Below are 24,272 nucleotides of genomic sequence, written 5' to 3' on the forward strand. Positions count from 1 at the left end.
TATGAAGTCACTTATCTTGCATTGCCCTCAGCTTTATGGCGTTAGCCAAAAAAAAAGAAAAAAATCAAACTTAACTACAATTCTCTTGTTCTGTGACTTGTGTGGCAGCCAGTATTAGCTTAAAGGCAGCTATACTTTTGTTATTAACGATATGGTGCAGTTTTTAAAGTGTGGCTCACATGAGAGATTGATTTTAAAGGTTCCTTTTTCCCTACTCATCCATTACTAGTTCAGTAGAAAATAATAGACTTAGTCACACAAAGTTACACTGACACTTAAAGCACATCAACTGGAGGGAAAAGAAGCCCATCAGAGAAACGTGATCTCCAGCATAAGTCAAATTGCCCCTTCTAATTCCTATATAGTTCCTTCGCCTTTACTCATCTGGGATTGTTGTTCTGTAGTTCTTTTTTAAAATTTCAATCAAGGAAAATGGAGAATGTCATCTTTGTAAGTATTACTATGAATCCTCAGGTAATTGGCTAGGAGTGTGTAAAACATAAAGACTTAATAGGCACATTTTAAATGATAAAAGTTAAAAACTATGTCTTATATATTTTTGCTACTTTATATTAAACTTACTTCAGGGAAAGATTAACACAAAAGTGAGCCATGTCAAAAGGAAGAAAATTGGTCCAAAAGAGTTGAAATGTACATAACATGATAAATTACTTATGGATGATATTAATATTTTGAAGTATTTGGTTCTGTATAAATAACTGTCTTGTCCCTGTTTTAACGTTCTTTAATGTTAATCATTTCGGAGCAGCAGAATGGGTTCTTTTGTTTTTATTTTTGTCTCTCCTCCCAAGAAACTGTGCTGTTACAGAGAAATTACATGACAGGTCTAACATAAATTTATTCTAGTTTTGGTTTTGCTGTTATTTTTGAGACAGAGTCTTGCTCTGTTGCCCTGGTTGTAGTGCAGTCATGTGATCATAGCTCATTGCAGCTTCAACATCCTGGGCTCAAATGATTGTCCTGCTTCAGCCTTCCATGCCCAGCTAATTTTTAAATATTTTTGTATTTTTGGTAGAGACAAAGTCTTCCCAAGTTGTCCAGGTTGATCTCAAATTCCTGGTTTCAAGCAATCCTCACCCCTCAATGTCCCAAAGAGCTGGAATGTCAGGCATGAGCCACTGTGCCCAGCCTTATTCTAGAATTCTGTAATTCACCACTACATTAAACTTCTAAAAGGCTATAAAATAAAGTGACATTTTCTGCAATTACAATAAAAAGGAGCAATTCTTCAAGATCTATCTAATTCTTCAAGGTCTGAATTCGTGTTTCCACCCAAATCTCATATTGAATTATAATCCCCAATGTCGGAGGTGGGGCTGAAGGGAGGCGATTAGATCATGGGGGCAGATGTCCCCGTTGGTGCTGTTCTCCTGATAGTGACTGAATTCTCATGAGATCTGGTTATTTAAGATTGTGTAGCCCTTCCCCGCCTTTCTTTCTTTCTCTTGCACCAGCCACATAAATGCACCTGCTTCCCCTGTGCCTTCTGCCATGACTGCAAGTTTCCCGAGGCCTCCCCAGAAGCCCAGCAGATGACCAGCTTCATACTTCCTACACAGCTTGCAGAACCCTGAGCCAATTAAACCTTTTTTCTTTATAAATTACTCAGTCTCAGATATTTCTCTATAATAGAATGAGAACAAACTAATGCACTATTTAAAAGAAGAGAAAGCTGGCTTTACTTTCAAGTGGTTATATCTATTTCTCTACCAACTTCCACTGATTCAAGACTATATTTAAGAATATATGTATAGTCCTTAAGTATATGTATTCTTAGGTATGTGCCTATGCATATATGCACATATATAACTAAAATATACACATAACATATATGCAAGATATATATTATATATTTCATATTTAAATGGAATGCTGGGAAGAAAGGCAGGCTATAAAAAAGGGAGAAGGTAATAATTTAGTGGTTATTGCCTTGAAAACCAGAGGCCCTATTATTCATGATGACTTTATCTCATTGGAGATACATATATACATATACTTTTCTAGCAGGAATATATCATCAATATACAAGCATATACCTTAATTAAATAAACAATTTCATATTGTCAATTTGCCTCGAGGGGTAGGGAAAACAGTATGGATTTTACAAACAGACTATGGATTATTTTAATTGCAGGTATCAAAGCAAAGTTCTTATTTTCTTACCAGGCTTAGGGACGATCAGCTGTGCACTAGTCTGAGCATTTCCAGCCTCATTTTCAGCTACACATTGATAAAAGCCTTCATCTGACTTCACCACCCCAAGTATCCGTAAGTTGCTTCCTCCCTAGGGAAAAAAAAGCAGGTGAGCTATTTTAAAAAACAAAAAAACTCAAGGAGACAAAATGAACTTAGATGAGACCAAAGTTTAATAAAACACCATGGAAGAATCAACAGGAGAGGCCATGAGGTGTCAGCCTCACAGACATGTCCTATGCTACCTGGGAAATGTCACACGTTCTCAATTTTCTTTTCTGAATTCACAGGCATCAGTTTAACCTAGCTCTGCAATAAAAAATATGCTGACAAAAATATACATCATCCTGAATATCTAAATGTGCAGTCAACGGACAAGTCTTTTATTAGGTACAGAAGAAACAAAGATTAGCAGCAAAAGAAATCTCATTCTTTTACTTGTTACTGAAGGAAGTTCAGGTTTAGTAGCTCCCCAGGAAAAACAGAAAAATACATAAATACTGATAACTGCAGATTCTAAAGGATAAGAAATCAAAGTTGGATATCTCCTGGAAGTGTGTGCCCAGAAAAATGTCTAAAACTTCTTTAAAAATATTAATGCCTTTAACATATACCCTTTTGGGGTTTGGAGAGGGGAGTATGGTGAATATTTTATACCTATGTGGTTCCTGTTGTATGGCTGAAATGCTTCACTTTTAAAGACTAAATACAGCAACATTAACTCCTTTTATTTAAAAACTGAGTCACCATGGTTTTCAAGGATGAATGATAAAATGATGTAGAGATAGCATTTAATTGTACTAACTCTGTTTATCTTCAATATTAGTGTAAGAATTAGTTAAGTAAGTGAAACGTGTTAAATCACTTCCCCTGGAGTCATTAAGAGATAAATATTACCTCATGGGGAATTCTTAAATGTTTTTAGTGTCTTGTAGTCAATTCTTAGCTGATGTAAAATTCTTTGATAAAGCTGGCTAACTTTTAATTAACAATTCTCACATAACTTACTATTTGTGCTCAATGTTATGTGTGTGACAGACAATGGCTCTCAAATTTCTAGAGCTTTTGGAGAAATATTTTTAAGCACAATTTAATGCAAATAGAACCACATACCTTACATTTTCTTTCACCTTAAGAGAGAAGAACTTAAATAGGTTGGCTGTAATGAGTCATGCTAGAAGAAAGATTATATTCAAAATGTAGAAAAAAAATGTTGCATTTTATCATGTGTCCTTAAGGGCACTGAACAATTTCCTTTAAGTGCAAGTACATATACTTTAGGCATATACAACACTTTCTAAGGTGCAGATTGGCAGATCATTTTTAATTCAGTGGTAGTGGAAATAGCATTGCCTTTAAAAGAAATAATGGATTGCTGTGGCATTTAAAAGTTAAATTTTTATCTTTCTTACTCTATTTCTAACCAATTAAACAAATGCAACTAGGAGTGAAAAATGGTAAGTGATGATAAAAGTGATAAATATACACTTTGTGGATTTCTTCTTTAAGAACCTTTATAGTAGACCAATATGCATGCACACAGAAATTATGAAAGTTTCTGAAAGTCGACTGATTGTGGAAGACGCACTTAACAACAAAAGCCATTGTAATATGATGGAGAGATTGTGTCTGTACTCACAGGATGGCTATGCTCTAGTCTCATACTGTCTGGAAGGCCAGGCTTTGTTGACAGCTCTTTGTAAGAGTCATGTCTGCTTCTCAAACATAATTAGACCTAAACCCCTCTTCTTTAGCTGCAAATTGGTTGCTATTTGAAAAGAACTTTTTATTGTTCTCAGATATTCATATACCTAAAATCAGAACCTCCAATGCTGACCTATACCTCTAGGAGAGTTTTCACAGAGCATTTTGCAAATGAGACAAGCATTCTGCCAGTAACAGTGAAAACTACAATAATGGAAGGTGGCATTGAGCCCTCTCTGTATACTGGGGCAACAGTTCACTGAATAGAGTACCATTACCCCTATTATCTCCCACAATAGGGACAGAAAATGAACTAAAACTTATAGGAAACTATAAAAGTTATTTCTCTTAGCTTCAATTTGCTCCAGTATTCAAAATTACAAAGCAATATGTACTCTGAGTCTTCATGGCCTCTCTATCACCGCAGCCACCAATGCCACCAGCATTCAGTGTCCTAATCACCACATCAACACTGCCCTTCTCAACTGCTCATGTAGGATCAGCTGTTCCTACGTGGCAGGGTAGAAAAAAATAAGGTGTCTGTATTACCAAGTGAAGAGTTCCGTAATCACAAGTAGCCCATCTTATGAAACTGTATTAAAATAGGTAAAGGTCAAAGAAGTAAGAAATTCTTGGCTTAAGTCTAGAATTAGGTTCTAAACTCTTTTCAATAAAGCAGCAGCGAAACTGTGAAACTACTTAGAAAGTCTTAGGCTCTCTGTATTTCATTTATTTTTGTCTGTTTGTATGTTTTAAAGTCTTATCTGTAAAACCTGAGGGCTGAACTCTTTGATCACTGTTCTTCAGCTCAAAAATTCTTAGGTCTTGAAAATCATTTATTTGAATAATTTCCTTAACACACCACAAAAAAATTTCCCACAAGAACCTTTTTCTTTTTGTTCAGGAAGAAAAATGTGTAAAAAAAAATAGGAAACAATGAATGGGATTGTAAAACAAATATGAAAAAAATAATTACCACTATCTGAAAATAATCACTAGGAATGACCACATCTCCATTCTTCATCCAATTCACAGTGGGCACAGGCTTTCCAGAGACTGTACATTCAAACTCAATATCCATGCTTTCATAGGCATAGAGGTTGGAAGGATGATTTAAAAACCATGGCGGAACTGCAAAGACAGAAAAAAAAAAAAAGTGAGTGGGTGGGGATGTGAACTTGCATGCTACTGAGTTTAAAACACTTCTCTGGGATAGAAAATGTTGTAATTCAAATCATTCCCTAAAGCCTTAGCTTATTATACAGGAACTATTATAAAACAAATCTTTTGTTCCCCCAAATGCAGTTAAACAGTTACAGTTAATGGTGTTCTGCCACAAGGAAAGAAAAAAAGAGACACTTAAAAAAAATAACATACGTAACAAACATTCTGAATACCCAAGTGTTTGGATCCAATTGACCTACACGCTGGAAAGTACGTAAGTCTTTGGAAACTGTTCTAATGAAGCAAAGAAAGGGAAGCTGGTGGAACTGAGACAACCCAGAGTGTAAGTAAGAAAACTCAGATGCCCTTTAATTCTAGAGTTTCATTAGGATTGAGTTAATGCGATGGATTCATTTTCTGGTTATAGTGATAGGGAACTACAAAATGCGTATGTCATCTTTATGGTGGCCACATTCTTATTGTCTTAGCGATTTTCTATTGTAGTGTATTACCGTACCATATTATTATTTTCTCGGCATGGTATGTGATATACTAATTTAATTCCATTTCTTAATTATCATAACACTAGTTACTCTATGATGGAAAGTTGCAATTGAATGAAAATTACAAATATAACACATCTTTGCTAATGAATCTCTCAGGCTTAGTCCTTCAAAATTTGCCTAGGAGAAAGAAAATTTAAAAAGTAATGTTTATCCTTTTCCATGGGAAACTTAGAGTGATGTCAGGTTTAAATATTCTTATTGACTGAGAAGCCAGATTAAATTCACAGTGAAGTAGCAGCCATGATCTTGTTTCACCTAGAAAATGGATTTATATTTTTAGTAGCCATTATCAAAGGTAGATTGTTTTTGTCAATTTGTCATGCTCAATGAGTGATGAGTGCTAACTTTTTTATTAAATCACTGCTGTATTTTGCTCTAACAGCCATCAGCAAAACTTTCCCAACACCAAAGTTAACTTTCAATCTTTGACGGCCATTGCCTTCTAGAAAAATAGGAAAGCTGGCAAAAACTCCCAGGATTCAAGACCTGATTTTTCCTACTGAATGATCTTTCTCTTATTTTCCTGATTAGTAACTAAATATTTGGACCTCTAGCACTAAACAACTTATAAATTCTTTAATCATAAATCAAGTTGTTTTAGATGATGTGGCTGGGAAACATTAATATTCATTGCCTAAAAGCCACACAAAATGTGTGTCTGAGAGCCATTCCAAACAGAACATGTACTCTTTGTCTACAGGGCTAAAATTATTTATTTATTATTCATGATATTAATATGACTTTTTTTATACCTTAGCCAAATTCACCAGCAATAAATCAAAAGACATCAAAAATATTAATTAAATGTCTCTGAGCAGATATATTCGTTAAATATATGGAACAGTTCTATTCTGTTGTCTGCTTTTCCAAAGACTTTGGTCAAGTGTTCATTTACTAGCCAATATTCAACATTTACTGAGAGATGACGATGCACAATTTATTAGTCTAAGCCCTTTACAGTTACTATTCTCACTCCCACTAGCTGAAGCAGATTCTATTATCCCCACTTTGCAAATGGAGGGATTGAAGTACAAGGTGTTTAAATAACTTTCCCCAAATTACACATCTCGTAAATTGTGAAGCCAGGCAGTCTGATTCCCTGCCTACGTACTAAACTGATTTGCTGTAATTGTCTCTTTTGATGCTTGAAAACCCTGTTAGAAAGATAATGCAATAATATTTCCAGAGTCTCAGAGATAACGGTGATAAGCAATTTGAACCATTAAATAAAAACACATGTTTCTAACCCTCCTCCCCCTTCAAGTTCTTTCCTGGTGCTGTAAAAACTACCCGAATCTCTCCATCCTTACTGTTTCTGAAATCATTATGTCTACATTAGAGTTGTTTGAAATTTGGATCACATCCATTAGTATAACTTGAAATCAATAGACTGGGTTGAGACTAAAATTTACATACATATTTGTTGTTGTTGTTGTTGTTGTTGTTTTTGAGACGGAGTTTCGCTCTTGTTACCCAGGCTGGAGTGCAATGGCGCAATCTCGGCTCACCGCAGTCTCCGTCTCCTGGGTTCAAGCAATTCTCCTGCCTCAGCCTCCTGAGTAGCTGGGATTACAGGCACGCGCCACCATGCCCAGCTAATTTTTTGTGTTTTTAGTAGAGACGGGGTTTCACCATGTTGACCAGGATGGTCTCGATCTCTTGACCTTGTGATCCACCCACCTCGGCCTCCCAAAGTTCTGGGATTACAGGCTTGAGCCACCGTGCCCAGCCATACATATGTTTACACATATGGAGAGAGAGAGAGAGAGAGAGAGAGAGAGAGAGAGAGAGAGAGAGAGAGATGGATGGAGATGTTAGGAATAGAAAGTATTGGGAGTATAGAGGGTTGGGCTGCGTTAAATCTCAGGCCCTTCTCTCACCCTACATGCCTCTGTTACTATCCTCATTTGTAATCTGGAGATAAGAATTGAGATTAATGAAAGTTAATGTTCTTGAATAACAGTGCATAATTGTGTGATAAAGAAAACAAATGCAAAAATATATCAGAGTGTATCACTGGTAGCAAACATAATTATTGTATATAAGTATATGTAAATGCATAAATATATATGGTACATCTGTGTATGGGTGTGTGTGTGTGTGTGTGTGTGTGTGTGTATGTGTGTATGTAGCCTCTTGCTTTTTTCAGTTTTATTTCCTGATTCTCCAACTAATTTTCTATATTTTCAGTGTAAAAAATAATGTGCATACATAACAGAATTTCTTAAAAACAAATGACTGAATTTAAGTGATTGCTATTTTCTAGTAATTTCCTGCAGATTCACTGTTTCTCTAATTTGAGGTGCTAGGACTAATTTTCCTGTTTATTATCTTTCAGTGGAAATAAATAAAGCAAAGCTGATCACATAGTGAATTTCTAAAACCATCTCTTTTATTGATTAATAAAATAGGGGGATTTCCGATTAACCAAGGGGAAAATAATCTGATTTAACCGTATAATTATAGTTGTAATACTGCTAAGTACCACATGAACATCTCAACAATTATTTCCTGCTTATAAATGTATATGTAAGTTTTGATCTATATTTGGTAATTTTATTCTATTTCTTAGGCTTTTAGCATCGCACTGGACACTTGTCTTCTCTGGCTATCTTGGTATCTGAATTTCCATGTTAGATTCTCTACCTTTCACATTCAATGAATGATAAGAAAAAATAAAGAGTGAAGAATGAGGTGCCATGACTATTTGGGGAAAATAACAGGTATTGGTTATTTTAGAACACCTTTCAGAAATATTATTAAAGTGTATCTTCCTACTTTCTGAGCAAAAGGAATTAAAATACATAATATGGGAGAGGGTCTTAAAAAGGTCTAAATATACAGGCTTGGATAGTATTAGGAATTAGGTTAAAGCTTTTCTATCTTTCTTTTAAATAATACATCACTGAATTACTGCTTACTTCTTAAACTTATCATCCACATATGACTTACATATACCCCGTGCTTCAATGATACAAATGACCCTTTTTAAATTCCAAGTCTTTGTAAATTCTATTTTCTAATCCTAAAATGTTTACTGTTTCACTTTATAATATAGACAGTGATATGGTTTTGCTATATCTCCACGCAAGTCTTATCTTGAGTTATAGATCCCATAATCCCCACTTGTCATGGGAGGGACCCAGCAGGGACATAATTTGGACATGAAGACAGTTATCTCATGCTATTCTCATGATAATGAGTGAGTTCTCATGAGATCTGAAGGTTTTTTGTTTGTTTTTAAGGATCCAGTTCCATTTATTTGCCATATCTCTCTTGTTTTCTTTCATATAGAAAAAAAATCCCCTTTCCTTTATTTTATGACTCTGACACTTTTAAAAAGTATAGGCCAGTTATTTTGCAAAATGTCCCTCATTCTGAATTTTTCTGATGCTTCATGATGAGAGTCACGTTTTGGCACCTTTGGCAGGAATATCTTTACAAGTGATGCTATGTTCTCATTGCTTCCAATCAGAAGGCACACAATTGGTCCCAGTACTAACCATGTTCACTTTGATTACCTAGTGATGTCTTCCAGGCATTTCCAATGTATTCTTTTTTCCTTTGTAATAAGTATGTAATGTTAAAATTTTTTCTTTTCTTTTTATAGTAATTTAGGTTTTGGGGTACATGTGAAGAACATGTAAGACTGTTGCATAGGTACAAACATGGCAGTGTGATTTGCTGCCTTCCTCCCCATCACCTATATCTGGCATTTCTCCCCATGCTATCTCTCCCAGTTTTATAAGAGGCTTTTCCCTTTTTCATTCAGAACTTCTCCTTGCTACTGCCATGTGAAGATGGACATGTTTGCTTCCCCTTCCACTATGACTGTAAGTTTTCTGAGGACTCCCCCAGCCATGTAGAACTGTTAGTCAATTAAACCTCTTTCCTTTATAAATTACCCAGGCTCCAGTATGTACTTATCAGTAGTATGAGAATGGACTAATACAGACACCTTCCCTATCCTTCATGAAGCTACTTCTTCAAGAAGGATCTCCTGATTTTTTCTTGAAAAACTTTCTTCCCTTTTGGGAACCCTGTGGTGTTTATATTAATTGATTTGTGGCATTTGACTTGGTTTCTCCTGCACTCTACTTATTTGTGTATATGTTTTACCTTGACATTAGTATGTGACTTCTCCATGGAAGAGGCTCTATCATGCTACCAAGAAATCGGTATGTAACTTAATATATTTTTGGTGAGTACACTATTCTGCAACACAGTGCACAAATAAAGTTTACCCAGTTTTTCTCTTCTCTTTTGATCTCTGTTTTGTTTTGTTTTTGTTTTTGTTTTGTTTGTTTGTTTTCAGTGATGAACAGACTAGGATCTAGGATCTTTTTGTCCCATTTTAGGATTGCTTCCTAGAATTTAGGATTGAGGTATAATCGTGTTATGGCATTCACCGTTCTGGAGTCCTATACAAATTGATAAAGCCATCTCTAGTTAAAGGGTCATGGGAAATACAGTTTTTTAAAATTATGACAAAACTTTCATTGTTAACTTCTGTTTTCAAAATGTTGTCAATGAACTGTCATTGTCCACAGAATAAAGGTCAAGTTTGTAACTTTATATTTAATAACTCAGAGGTTAAAAACTTACCTGCTCAAATCTTATTTCTCATTCCTCTTCTAAAGAAATCATCTAATCTACTTAAACCAATTCTACCTTCTATAAAACATGATATAATAGTTAAAATGGCTCTTTAGAATGATTTAATATAATTGCTTTATTTTACAGATCGAAAAACTGACTAAAGAGTGAATATTATTCATCAGTGGCCATGGATATATTTCTTCAACATATTTATGGTCATGGATTCCTGTCTAGAAGTACATTCCTCAGAAAATATGCTGTATTTATTCTCCAAGAAGTAACTCACATCTCTCTTTTCCATAATATTCCATGAAGCTGTGAACTTTTTCTGCTTCTTGCAGTGCTCTATCTCCATGCCCAGTTTTTACACCACTTATTATAATAAATTATCTTCCACATATATCACTATTTACCAACCAGATTAAGGTTCTTAGAGATGGAGAAGCATATGTTTGTCTGTTTTTAAAATCCCTTTGCACATTCTATAACTCCCCACTTTCTCCTACTTCTGTGGAAGGACTCATTTTACCATTCAAGCTTTTTGGTTGGCAGCAATTTCCTAATGACCAACAAAAGTATCATGAATTTTTATCAAATTGTTCCATTTACATAGTATTAGCCCATTTCCAAGAAAAGCTTAGTACACATGTCCATTGTTTCAAGAATTTCAGGCAAGATACTGATTTCAGTTATACTTTCCTTCTTTGGATAAAATCCATGGCCAGAAAGAAAATGTTCACATTTCTACCAGATCTGGGTTTCCTAGGATCTTTGCAAGTACTTCTAGTATGTACATAAATAATTATTTTTATGGAAGTCTGAGAGAAGGAATCCCACAAAAAAAATGACTAATGAGATAGAAATGTAGAAAAAATATAATTCTTTTTAAAAGTCTGTCATATTTAGACATACATAATACATGAGAGAGATCTCCAGACTGCAATTGCTAGAGTTGTACAAGCAAACCTTAAATTTGGGTAAAAGTTTTAAGTTTTTCTGTTTGTTTGTTTTAATGTTTATATGCTACGACTACTTGTTTGAATCCTGTACAATGAAATATCTTCTGGATTTGAGCTCCAAAGTCATCACCAACAACCTAAATAGTATTATGGGTTTTATTTCACATAATAAATGCCCATAAGTATTTTCAGCAACACCTCACATTGCTGAAGACTTGGTTTCTTTTTATTTTAACTTTTAGATGTTACTTAGCTATTCTTTTCTAGTTACTTAAGTATGTAATAAATATGGGTAAAATGTAAAATATCACTATAATACATAATATTTTCCACATTATCTGAACTTTGAAAACATGATATAGATAATTTGAAAATGTGATATTCCAAAGAATTACCACAGCTCCTTGAAATGACAAGAAATGCATTTTTAAAACCATGCAGGTGGTTTTAAATTAACAATAGGCAATACAAACCACTCTGGTGACTGAACAACATGAATTAAAGAAAAAAGACAGATTGATGAACAGATTTTATTAGGAGAAAAATAAAAATAAGCATAATCTTTGAGTGGCTGTGATTCTGCCCTGAGAATAGTAGAAAGTCAGCTCATTTCCCTGAAGCTATGTACCTTTGTACTTCATTTGTTCATTTTTGTTGAAATACTGGACATAATAAGCCCATTAATATTCTCTGAAATGCATGTATCTGAAAAGACTAATCACACCAAATGTCCAGGAGGAGTTTGCTGCCAAATTGTGCTACCTCTACATCTAAAACAAATGGGTTATTTCAAGTGCAGTATTAAAACAGTATAAACAGATCATTTTACTTTAAGGAGTCATTGTTTCACATATAACTGATTTCAGATTACTACAAAGGAAGCCATCTGGCATTAAGTGTGGGTTTGGAGATAACATTGATATAGTTTGGCTCTGTGTGCCCACCCCAATCTCATCTCAAATTGCAATACCCACGTGTTGAGAGAGGGATCTGGTAGGAGGTGACTAGATCATAGGGGCAGTTTTCCCCATGCTGTTCTCATGACAGTGAGTTCTCAGGAGAGCTGATAGTTTTAAAGTGTGCCACTTCCTCACTTTCTCCTGCCACCTTGTGAAGACATATGTGTCTTGCTTCCCCTTTGCCTTCTGCCACGATTTTAACTTTCCAAAGACTTCCCCCGCCACGCAGAACTGTAAGTCAATTAAATCTCTTTTCTTTATAAATTACTCAGACTCAGGTAGAATATTTATAGCAGCATGGGAAAGGACTAATACACATATCATAAGAGAAAAAATATTCTTTGTAAATGCAGCTTCTCTGTTAAACATACCTTAACAAAATCCTCATTCTAGGCAATAGCATAAGAAACTTCTCAATTTAGACTTGAGAAATGCAACCCCACAGTTTCAATTCTTCCTGCACCAACTCTTGTTGCCAGAGTAACTTGTATTCAGTTAACTTGATGTTTAAATGCATAATCCTTCTTTCCACTCTTTTTTAAACAAGGTGCTGTGACAATGCATCTTCTGTCCTATTCAGCACTTCTCTTCAGGCCTTTTCTTAAGTGACAAGTGACTTGAAGTCTGCTTAATATTTCTCTCTAGTTTATTTCCTCCTACCTACCTATCTGTACTCTCTCATAGGACTGGGTTTTTCAGGCTTACATTTGATTCTCTGTAAGGGCGTCTCTCATACATACCTGAGTACACCATCTAAAAATTTAGGTTAAGTAGACTTCTAGCCTTAAGAGACTAGAATGTATTACACATTAAAAATAAAAGCATACTTAAGTTACAGTCTATTAATAATGATTGGACTTCTACTGTTCTTGAAAAACAGATTTCAAGGTATGAATTTTATTCTAAGCATTTTCTATTCCATGAGTTCTTTCAATCTAGTCTGACAGTGATTATTTCCATGATGAGGGGAATGTGCTTAGGTGCTCTGACAACTTCTGGAATACACGTTAATTTTATTTTTTCTGACACAGGTGTAAGCCCTAGTGGGATATTTAATTATGTATATGTTTTCTCAAATGGAAGTAAATATATTATTACTGAAAACTACATGACAGAAAAGCAGTGGATCCTACAGCAATTCATCCCATTGTGGCATCAATTTGGATATGAATTCACTAAGCTATTAACTTCTTAAGAACATAGATTGCCTTATTTATCTTTGTGTCCCAAGGGCCAAGCATGGGATAGGTGCTTAGTAAATATTTACAGATGACCAGATGTAAGTGTAGCTCAGTCCCCACAGGCAAACCCCTATGCATTGAGTCCTCTTCTGGCTGCAGATGAGTAATAGCTTTGGAAAATATAAGTGGGGAACAACATTTAAGATATAAGGGGATTCTTTTATTCTAAAGTAAATATTAATTGCATCAACAGCGTATTAGAAGACACAAATGGTAAGCAATTTTGCTATCATTGGCTATGACAATATTTTAATAATCTTAGAGAAATAAAAATTTAGAATTTTTGAATTTATTTTCCACACACTGATAGTATACTTATTGTGAGCACAATTTGCTGCTGAGAAATACTTCCTCCTATATAAAAATTCTGCTGTATATACTGTGGGATAAAAAGCATTTACAGTCCTTCATACATGCTAGGAAATGATTCTAGATCTGTCCACACAATTTTCTTTAGCCAGACAAATAATCCCATTAGCCTTCCTTACTTCTAGCTCTTTCTGTAATCAGAGTTGTTTCTCTCTAAATCCAGACTAAGCTTTCCATTTCTCTCTTTAATTGTAGAGCCTAGGATCAAATTCAGAGCACAATTTTGTGAGGCTCAAACCAGTGACAATAATAGGAGAATTATCTAAGGGTCCTAATTCTACATACTTACTGACATTATTGCTATGCTTTCGTTAATACAGTGGCTGGAAATGATTTATGTGCTATCAGTGGTTTTGATAGATAATGACAACTCTCCAACAACTAAGTTTGCATGTGTGTGTGTGAGCATACATATACACACATATTTATATAAGTGTTTCTATATATTTCCATATGACGTAATTTTATATATTCTCAAATGAGAATCAAGATCCTATATAGCTGGTCCTTCCTATCTGTGGTTTCTGCAGTCAAGAATTCAACCAACTGCAGATAAAAAAAAGCAAAACAAGTATAAAAAGTGAAATATATAAATGCAGTTTAACAACCATTTACACAGCATTTACGCTGCATTAAGTATTATAAGTAATCAAGAGATGATTTAAAATATATGGGAGGATTTATGTAGGTTATATGCAAATATTACAACATTATTTATCAGGAATTTGAGCACTCACAGATTCTGGTATCTGCAGGAGCCCCTAAAACCTATCCCCATAAATGCTGAGGGACTATTCTTCTTCTACATAAAATATATAATCACATAGAATACTAAAAGTGTCCTGAGCACACACAGACTCACACAAATATATATCCACACATATACAATTGATAAACATCTTTCTTTGTCCAATTTTCAGATTAAGCTGTGAAGTAAATGACACCAAGTTAAGGAAAACAAGATATAAATGTTAAATCATATATGTTGTATGATGCCACAAATACCCAAAATAAATTACTCAGTTCCTAACAATACATACTGACAGAAATTTGGGAGCTATTACTTTTTCTAAGTCAAGTATTTTCTAGTATTACCAGTTGGTATTTGAGAGAAAATGATGTGACTATTCTAAAAGCATAGAAAAAAAATATTTATGTCATGCTTAAGAACTATTTCTACGTATTTTTAACTGCACTGGAAAAGTACACAAAAATACAATAGAAAATTTGTTTATCAAGTTTCTTATTAGATATTTTATGAGGGAATGGCAGGCATAACACATAACTAAATTTCCTTCTCTTAATTCCTAATGAAATAAAGTGTGAGACCTAGTACATACATTGACACGTGAAAATCACCCACGGCAGTCAAAAAATGAAACGGAAGCATAGCAATGGCGAAGAACAACAGCAACGAAATCAAAACAAGTATTTTTGGAGTTAAGCAGAAAAAGGAGTATTTACTTTCTTATCTTCCCTTAAACCCCAGAAACTGTCCTAAAATGTTTCAAAGAAAGCCTAAGCATTCACACTAACACCTCTAAACATCAATCAATGGAAAATTATGAACAGCCTTAAGTTTTTGTCTTGTTTTTTTTTTTTTTTTTTGAGATGGAGTCTTGCTCTGTAGCCCAGGCTGGAGTGCAGTGATGCCATCTTGGCTCACTACAATGGTCACCTCCTGGGTTTAAGCAATTCTCCTGCCTCAGCCTCTCAAGTAGCTAGGATTATAGGTGTATGCCACCACACTCTGCTAATTTTTGTATTTTCAGTAGAGAGGGGGTTTCTCCATGTTGGCCATGCTGGTCTCGAACATCTGACCTCAAGTGATCTGCCCACCTTGGCCTCCCAAAGTGCTGGGACTAGGAGTGAGCCATTGTGCCCAGCCTTTCCTTTTCTGATTAAGACGAAGTTGCAATTACTGTTGAGGAGACACACAGGAGATGGAGGTGACTTTGAGTAAGGTAAGGCTTGTGGACCACCAATGAATTGAAGAGTTAATTGGAAACCTGAGAACAGTCCCTTCTCCCACAAACAAGAGTAGGAGACAGCACTAGCCAGCAAAGCTAGGTTTCCTAAAAGAGTCTGAATGCTGCTTCAGCTGAACTCCTTCCCCTACCATGCCTGCTGGTTATTTAAAAATGCATAAAATGTGAAACATCCAGCCCTCAAAGTAGAGCTTAAGGGATCTCAAGAAATATGGCAAAGTCATCTAGAAGTAACCTATAGTACATTAGAGCAAGTAGAATGTCTTGACAGTGCCACTCCCACATGGTCAAGATAAAAGACAGGCATAGTAAATATGGAAACATAATACAGCCAACAATAATTCAAAAGAGTGAGAGAAAAAGAGGTGTGTGGATGGAGGAAGAAAAGAGAGAGATTTAATGTGAGAAATAAAGCACTTATACCAGAAGAAAATAGAAGGTAGAGATGGAAAGAAACGTTCCAAGTTGCTTTGCACAATGGATTAATTTAAATGAAAATAAACTCAATAAAGCTAGATATCAAAGACTAGGAGATAAAACAACAGAACTAAATGAAAGGGGAGTTAGTGGACCTTAGGTCCTTGATACATTAATCAAGAACCAAAACAACATCATTAGATAACCAATACATAAATTAGAAAGTACAACTATCATAATAGATTCCACCAAAAATCAGATTATCAACATATGTCGGATTCGTTATCATCAAATTGAATGTAAATGAGAAAGCTGAAGGAATTAATTAGCACAGTTTGTACCAAAAAAAAAAAAAAAAAAAAAAAAAAAGGAATACAAAGAAAGATGAGACAGTATTGAAATAACTGGCCTTCCTGATGCCATGAGCCCACAAATGGGACAGAAGATATATTCAAAGTTATATAATAGGACATTTTTTTCCAGGAAAATAAATTTAAATTTTCAACTTAAAAGGCTGTGTTTCTGGGAAGCTGAGTACATAAATATCCAAAGATAGAGATGTATCTAATTTAAGATATAAAATGAGGAGTAAAGATACTTAAGATATAAGATGAAGAGTAAACAATTATTTGGACATCCAGATAGAAAAAGCAAAATCAAAACACATCTATAAAAGGTGAAAGAGAATCAGATTTCAATATGATAATATCCATTATCAGAAGACAATGGAGCACTGTTACCTGTGAATATCACACAGGCTCTTTTAATATAGAAATCTAGTTTGTCAATTATGAGAAGTACTCAGGAAATACAGCATTTTTTAGAATAAATCTAACAATGAAATTCATGCAATTAAGAGTATTAGCAAACCAAAAAGTTAGGCACTGTAGTAAAATAATTGGTGGTATGCTTTGAGTATGGTTACATATATGAATAAAAGTAAACACAATGGAAACCATGGTTACTGAAAAGAATTTCATTGTAATGAACCTGAACAGGGTGAAACAAATACTTTAGCTACTAAAGATCCAAAGGTGGGAAAATTAGAAGAGGAATCCAAAGGTAAATCTCTACTATAAGATTTTCTAATCATTCCTATCTCTTTAAGCAGGGGCTTCAGCCATTATGTCCTTGAATAAAAACATAATTTTTTTTTTTTTTTTTTTTTTTTTTTTTTTTTTAGAGACAATGTCTCTCTCTCCGGAATGCAATGGTGTAATCATGGCTCACTGCAGCCTCGACCTCCCAGGCTGAAGTGACATTCCCATGTCACTCTCCTGAGTAGCTGAGACTACAGGCTCATGCCACCATGCTTGGCTAATTTTATTTTGCTGTAGAGATGGGGTCTCACTATGTTGCCCAATCTGGTCTTGAACTTCTGGGCTCAAGCAATCCTCCAGCCTCAGGCTCCCAAAGTGCTGAAATCATAGGCATAAGCCACCATACCTGGCCTGAAAGATTTTGTGTTTTTGGAAAACTGTCTCTGGAAGTAAATATGTCAAAGTGAAAGTGTTCAGTGGTTGTGGAAGTATAGATATATCTTTTATCCTTTTTGCATTTCAACAATTTCCAAGCCATTCCTATTCAACACAGTACTGGATGTCCTGGCCAGAGAAATCAGGTTGAGGGATAAAATAAAAGGTATCCAAATAGGAAGAGAGGAAGTCAAGCTATCCCTATTTACAGATGACATTATTCTATATTTAGAAAACCCCAGTCTCTGTCCAAAAGCTTCTTGTTCTGATAAAAATCTTCAGCAAAATTTCAAGATACAAAATCAATGTACAAAAATCAGTAACATTCCTATATGCCAACAAGATCCAGGGTGAGAGCCAAATCAGGAACACAGTCCCATTCACAAGTACCATAAAAAGGATAAAATACCTAGGCATACAACTAACCAGGAAGGTGAAAAATGTTCCGCAAGAATTACAAAACACTGCTCAAAGAAATCAGATATCACACAAAAATGGAAAACATTCCATTGTCATGGATAGGAAGAATCAATATCATTAAAACAGCTGTATTTCCTGTGATGATTAAGTTGTGACTTTAGTGGATTAAAGAATGCAAAATATTGTTTTCGGTGTATCTGGGTGTTTCTGGGTGTTACCAGAAGAAATTAACATTTGAGTCAGTGTACTGGGAGAGGAAGACCCACCCACAATGTGTTTGAGAACCATCTACTCTGCTGCCATAAAGACACATACACTTGTATGTTCACTGCAGTCCTATTCACAATAGCGAAGACATAGAATCAACCTAAATGCTCATCAACAGTAGGCTGGATACAGAAAATATGGTATACATACGCACCATGGAATACTATGCAGCCATAAAATAATGAAATCATGTAATTTACAGCCATGTGGATGGAGCTGGAGGCCATGATCCTTAGCAAACTAACGCAGAAACGGAAAATCAGAAACCACATGTTCTCACGTATAAGTGGGAGCTAAACAGCAAGAACACATGAACAGAAAGAAGGGAACCATAGACACTGGGGCCTTTTCTGAGTGGAGGGTTGGAGGAGGGAGAAGATCAGAAAAAAGTAACTACTGGGTACTGTCCTTATAACTTAGTGATCAAATAATCTATAAAACAAACCGCCATGATGCAGTTTACCTATATAACAAACCTGTACATGTACCCCTGAACCTATAATAAAGGCTTAAAAAATTAACAAAAAGAAACTCTGTATTCTCAAAATACAGCTCAAAACAAAAATGCCATGTAAACAAAGATTTTCAAAATATGCCTTTAACAAGGTGTGGAAATGGCCTTTTCCTAATAGTGAGTAAGCTAAGAGTGGCATAACATTAAAGCAATTTTAAATATATAAACTAGATATATACACACACACATATAATTTGAAGGAAAAGTAAAAAAGAGTAGAGATATCTATTTATGTATTCAATTAAGTATTAGTCTCATGATCATTTTTCACAGCAGAAAAACTGTAGAGAGGTTAAGTACATTGCCCAAGGTCACAAAGACTTTAGTGGTAAGCAGACTCCAGGTGCCTGTTTCCTGGACTATGCCTCAGAGAGGTAAAGATTACCTCTCTGCTCTAGTTAAAGCAATAGGTTCCCATCTCTATAGGCTTTTAATGAGTTGAAGAAAGCAATATGTCTAAGCAAAATCTTGAGACTTACAAAATGAAATCCATTAACAAATATGATGACTTTATATTTGAAGTCAGTGAAAGGTAGGGTCAGTTATTACAGATGTATTTCAGGACATGCAAGTATATATAACTTCCCAGTTCAATAAAAAAAGATTCCCCCATAGCAAAAAAAAAAAGAAAAAAAAAAAAAAGAAAAGCATGTGTGTGTGCATATATATATGTATAAAATATATATTTATAAATATATAATATATATTAAATGATGTATAATGTATCTGCAGGGAAGGCTCACCACTATAGCCTTAAGAAGTAGGAGAACCCATTGGAAATTGTAAGAGCTTGTATAAATAGCACGAGTTATAAATAGTTGATAAACATATTTACCTTCCTTTTCTTTTTCTTTTATCCTACTTGTCCACTGAGGCTTGAAAACAATTGAGAGAAACTGTAGTTACTGGTGACAAGCACACAAACCCTTCAGGGAGATCATGTGGAGAAAACAAGAACAAAATGTTTTTCTATCTCAAATTTGGTGAAAGGAGAACAAACCCAGGAAGACCTAGGAAAAGCCACTGCATGAAAAAAGGAATGTCAGGAGCTCTGCCTCCCAGCTCTGGCTGTGTGGTAGAGAGTCAGGGACACAGGGCAAGTCACTGAACTCTCCTGGATTTTGTTTTCCCACTTTGAAGATCTAGAAGATACAGAATTCCTTCTGTAACTTCTCATGTTTGCAAACTCAAAACATTAGGATGTCAAGTCTCTGAACTTTTCTTGACTTTAGTTTCTTACTTTGTAAATTGAGAAATTTGAACTGGAGTCTGTGTGTTCAAGTTTTTTGGAATTCTTGCAAGTGTTGCTGTGGGTGGGATGGTTCTTGTATTCCTTTTCCCAACTTTTTAACACCTTCTAACAAATTAGTTTTATGTTTATCTCTTCTATATACTGAGCTATTAATGTAAAGTTCTATCATAACATTTTCTACTGATAAAAGTATCTGCAAGCTTTTTTCCCCCAGTTTTAAAATTCTGAGTCTAACATGGAAGTATGTATGGGTGGTTCAATGCTAACCAGTTTGAACAATTTATGTAAGGTTGATCTTGAAAAGAAAGAACAGATAAAATACAATTTTCACTTTGCTTTTTCTTCTTCCACTTAAATAATATTTGGCAAGCATTAATGTATTGCTTAAAACAATAAATACCAACATTAGCAACTCATGAAAATCACGGAAAGTGATTCAAAGGCAGTTTAAGGGTAATTAGTTCAACGCTTTGTTGAGAATTAACAGTAAGTATTTCCTTCAAATCAACACTTACTATGATGTATTTTTAGGATTACTTGGTGAAAATGTAATTCCAGCATTGATTATATTCTAGTTTTGAGACTCTATTTGCCTTTTTCATTTCTGTATTTTGGCCCAAAGAGTGTTTAGTTACCTACATGAAGATAACATGAGACTTCATAGTAATTTCGCTGCTTTATAGGTGAGTTTCAGAAATCACAGAAAAAAGCATTTGTATGTGAAAGGGACAGGTTACATTTATAAAGTCCATATGACCCATCTGTAAACTTGAATGGTTTCTTTCATAGTCGATGAAAATAGTCTTTGACCAGTGGCTGAATATTTAAAAGCCAAGGAGGAATGATGATAAAATTCACATGTAATTCACAGTGGTAAATTGGAATCAACCATTTGTATTTCGTAAAGTTTACTTTAGTCGGGAAGAACTCTCATCAAACTTTAAAACGGAATGTATTAATGAGAAATGACGAAGGTGTACATTAGACTTTTACAAAATGTCAAAATCTAGTACACGTTTAACAGCAGTGCACATCAAAAGAGATCTAAGGATTTTCATTGATCATTAAGATTTCTACCATTAAATCCCTGCCATCGGTCTTGCACTTTAGAGGACCTTGCATATTACAAATAAACATAAGCAACATATGTATGTGTGTGTGTCTGCATGTGTGTGCGCCTGTACCTGTTAAGCTATAGATGACCAGCTTCGTCATTTGGGATAAGGCAGTCAATGCCGGCACAAAATAATTTGTAACCCTAAACATCCTCTCCTGTGACTAACACTCTTCAAGCTTCAAGGAACCACTTCTTCATCTCCTTCTCTATAACCATGAACTACAAGGGTCAAATATAAGGCTAACTAAGAATTGCTGTAATCTTACATTTTTTTCCTTGCATTTCAGACTGAAATCCTCTTACACATAAAATCTCATTGGAAAAGGCTGGAAAAAAAAAGCTTGAGGAAATGTTTTATGTAATTCTTCCAGTTTTACAGAATCCTTTCTATACCTTCTCATTCTCTCAAATATTTGCATAATTGTACTTACCATATTATTCATCAATTAAAGAAAAGCTTGTTAAAAAAAATCCACGCATTGATTCTGATTAAAAAAACGTGCTTCTCAGAAGCTTCTAAAATATCCCTATGTGAACATTTTCACACTTATCATTCATGTTTACCTTCTTTGTTTCTATACATACATTTAATTTCTGTTCGCATGTCAAACATAAGGAGTCACATTAATCAACACAAGACTTTACTTTGTGAATCATACATACATACATATATACCGCTACAAACATCTATATTCTATAGCCACACTTATGCCCTTGAAAGCTTTTGCACTCATTGACATGCCTTTAACAAAAATACAATCTGAAATATGAACATCCATTCCACTACTGCATGCATATTTTTAAAGGTGGTACAAATAGAAAAATAAATCTATTAAGTTAGAAGTCAAGTTAAGAGTTACGTAAGAAGGAGCTGTTTTTTTTGTTTGGTTATTTTTTCTTAGAAAGCCTGAACTTCAGATGGAGCAGATATGTAGACTGTAAGTACTTTGAGAAGAGGATCCTACTTAATTATTTATTACTTTATATCCTAAAGTAATGAGTCCTGAGTAAATGCTAATTTGATTGACCAACTGGGAGCTATAAAGAGTCTTAGAGGTCTAGTGCATGTCTTATATTTTATATACTAAAAAGTTAAGGGTAAATGGCTAATTTCTATGGCATCACACAGTTCATAAATATCAGCAGCAATATCAGAACTCAAGTTTCCTGAATTTCAATTGATGGCATTTCACTTCTACCAAATGACATTTAAAAATACATATTATTAAAGTTATCAAAGTATTTCAATGGCCTATGCAGTTGCCTCATGATTCTGGAACAAATAAAATGTTCATTTTTTTTCCCCCAACTAAAAAGGAGAATATCTTGCTTTTGCTTTATACATCAAGCAAACATGGAAGGCAAAATGGCACCAACTCCAAATTCTCTTCTTTCATGTTTTGAAGATGCTTCCTAGCAGACTTTCTTGTTATGGTGTCTTTGAAAGAAGATATGTTTCTTGTTCTCATAGGGAATTCCTATCTATTAACTCTTCAATAATCCTGATATTAATAGGCAAGAACAATAATATTTAACTCTTTATGAAGTGTGAAGATATCAGTGACATTATCCATTCTATCTAGGACAATTTTACATTTTTAGGCAATTTCAATTTATCCTGATTTTACTTTGGCATTCACAAGCACAGTAACAGTACTTTAATGGTAGAGTTAAATGGCATCAAAGAATAGTGAGTGTGATGTGTGAGGACAGCAGGGCTAGATTTTTACTTATCCATGAGTTAATAGTTTAGCAGAATTTGATAGTGCAAAAGTATCTAACTCAATTAATGGGAAAGCATAAACTTTGGAAATAAACTATCAAAAATGCAACTTTCCATTCAGTGATATCACATTTCCCTCTTTAAAAAATAATCTTTGAAATGTAACATTTTAGATAAATCACTTTCAAAACTCTCCTCCAGCAAAGAAAACTCATAAAGTGATATGAAGTTCTTGATCATTTAAAAGGACAGTTTAATTGGTTATGATGATTTGCTCATTCAGGAAACTATGCTTTGGAGAATAAAATGTCAGATGAGAAGTAGTCTTCAAGGATTTGTTCTTGATCCTTTTGTTTTTATATTCTAATTAAACTTTTAGTTCTGGGAAACTTAAGAAGAATGTGCAGGTTTTTTACGTAGGTATACATGTGCCATGGTGGTTTGCTGCACCCATCAACCTATTATCTACATTAGGTATTTCTCCTAATGCTATCCCTCCCCTTGCCCCTGATTCCCTGACAGGCCCCAGTGTGTGATGTTTCCCTCCTGTGCCCATGTGTTCTCTTTGTTCTACTTCCACTTATAAGTAAGAATATGTGGTGTTTGGTTTTCTGTTCCTGTGTTAGTTTGCTGAGAACGATGGCTTCCAGCTTCATCCATGTACCTGCAAACGACATGAACTCATTCTTTTTTATGGATGCATAGTATTCCATGATGTATATGTGCCACATTTTCTTTATCCAGTCTAACATTGATGGGCATTTGGGTTGGATTTAAGCCTTTGCTATTGTAAATAGTGCAGCAATAAATATACATGTGCATGTGTCTTTATAGTAGAACGATTTATAATCCTTTGGGTATATACCCAGTAATGGGATTGCTGGGTCAAATGGTATTTCTAGTTCTACATCCTTGAGGAATCACCACACTTTCACAATGGCGGAACTAATTCATGCTTCCACCAACAGTGTAAAAGTGTTCCTGTATCTTCACATTCTCTCTTCACAGCATCTGTTGTTTCCAGACTTTTTAATTCTAACTGGTATGAAATGGTATCTCATTGTGGGGTTTCTTTTTGTCTTTTGTTTTTTGTTTTTTTGCATTTCTCTAATAACCAGTGATAAGCTGTATTTTCATGTTTGTTGGCTGCATAAACGTCTTCTTTTGAAAAGTGTCTATTCATATCCTTTGCCCATATTTTGATGGGATTATTTTTTGTAAATTTGTTTAAGTTCCTTATAGATTCTGGATATTAGCTCTCTGAAACTATTCCAAACAATAGAAAAATAGGGACTCCTCCCTAATTCATTTTATGAGGCCAGCA

General features: G+C 34.7%; 1 protein-coding gene across 4 annotated transcripts in view; it reads right to left on the bottom strand.

Moving 5' to 3' along the window:
• Positions 1-24,272, bottom strand: part of DCC (DCC netrin 1 receptor) — a 1,201,717-nt gene that overhangs the window by 476,841 nt on the left and 700,604 nt on the right. For all 4 annotated transcript variants that reach the window (XM_003926060.3, XM_074383427.1, XM_074383426.1 and 1 more), the window contains exons 6-7: positions 4,895-5,049; positions 2,185-2,305 (exon numbers count right to left, since the gene is read on the bottom strand). In XM_003926060.3, the coding sequence (XP_003926109.1) occupies positions 2,185-2,305; positions 4,895-5,049 (276 nt within the window). The remainder of the gene's footprint in view (positions 1-2,184; positions 2,306-4,894; positions 5,050-24,272) is intronic.

Source organism: Saimiri boliviensis, chromosome 13 (genome assembly GCF_048565385.1).
Source record: "Saimiri boliviensis isolate mSaiBol1 chromosome 13, mSaiBol1.pri, whole genome shotgun sequence".
NCBI classification, from domain to species: domain Eukaryota; kingdom Metazoa; phylum Chordata; class Mammalia; order Primates; family Cebidae; genus Saimiri; species Saimiri boliviensis.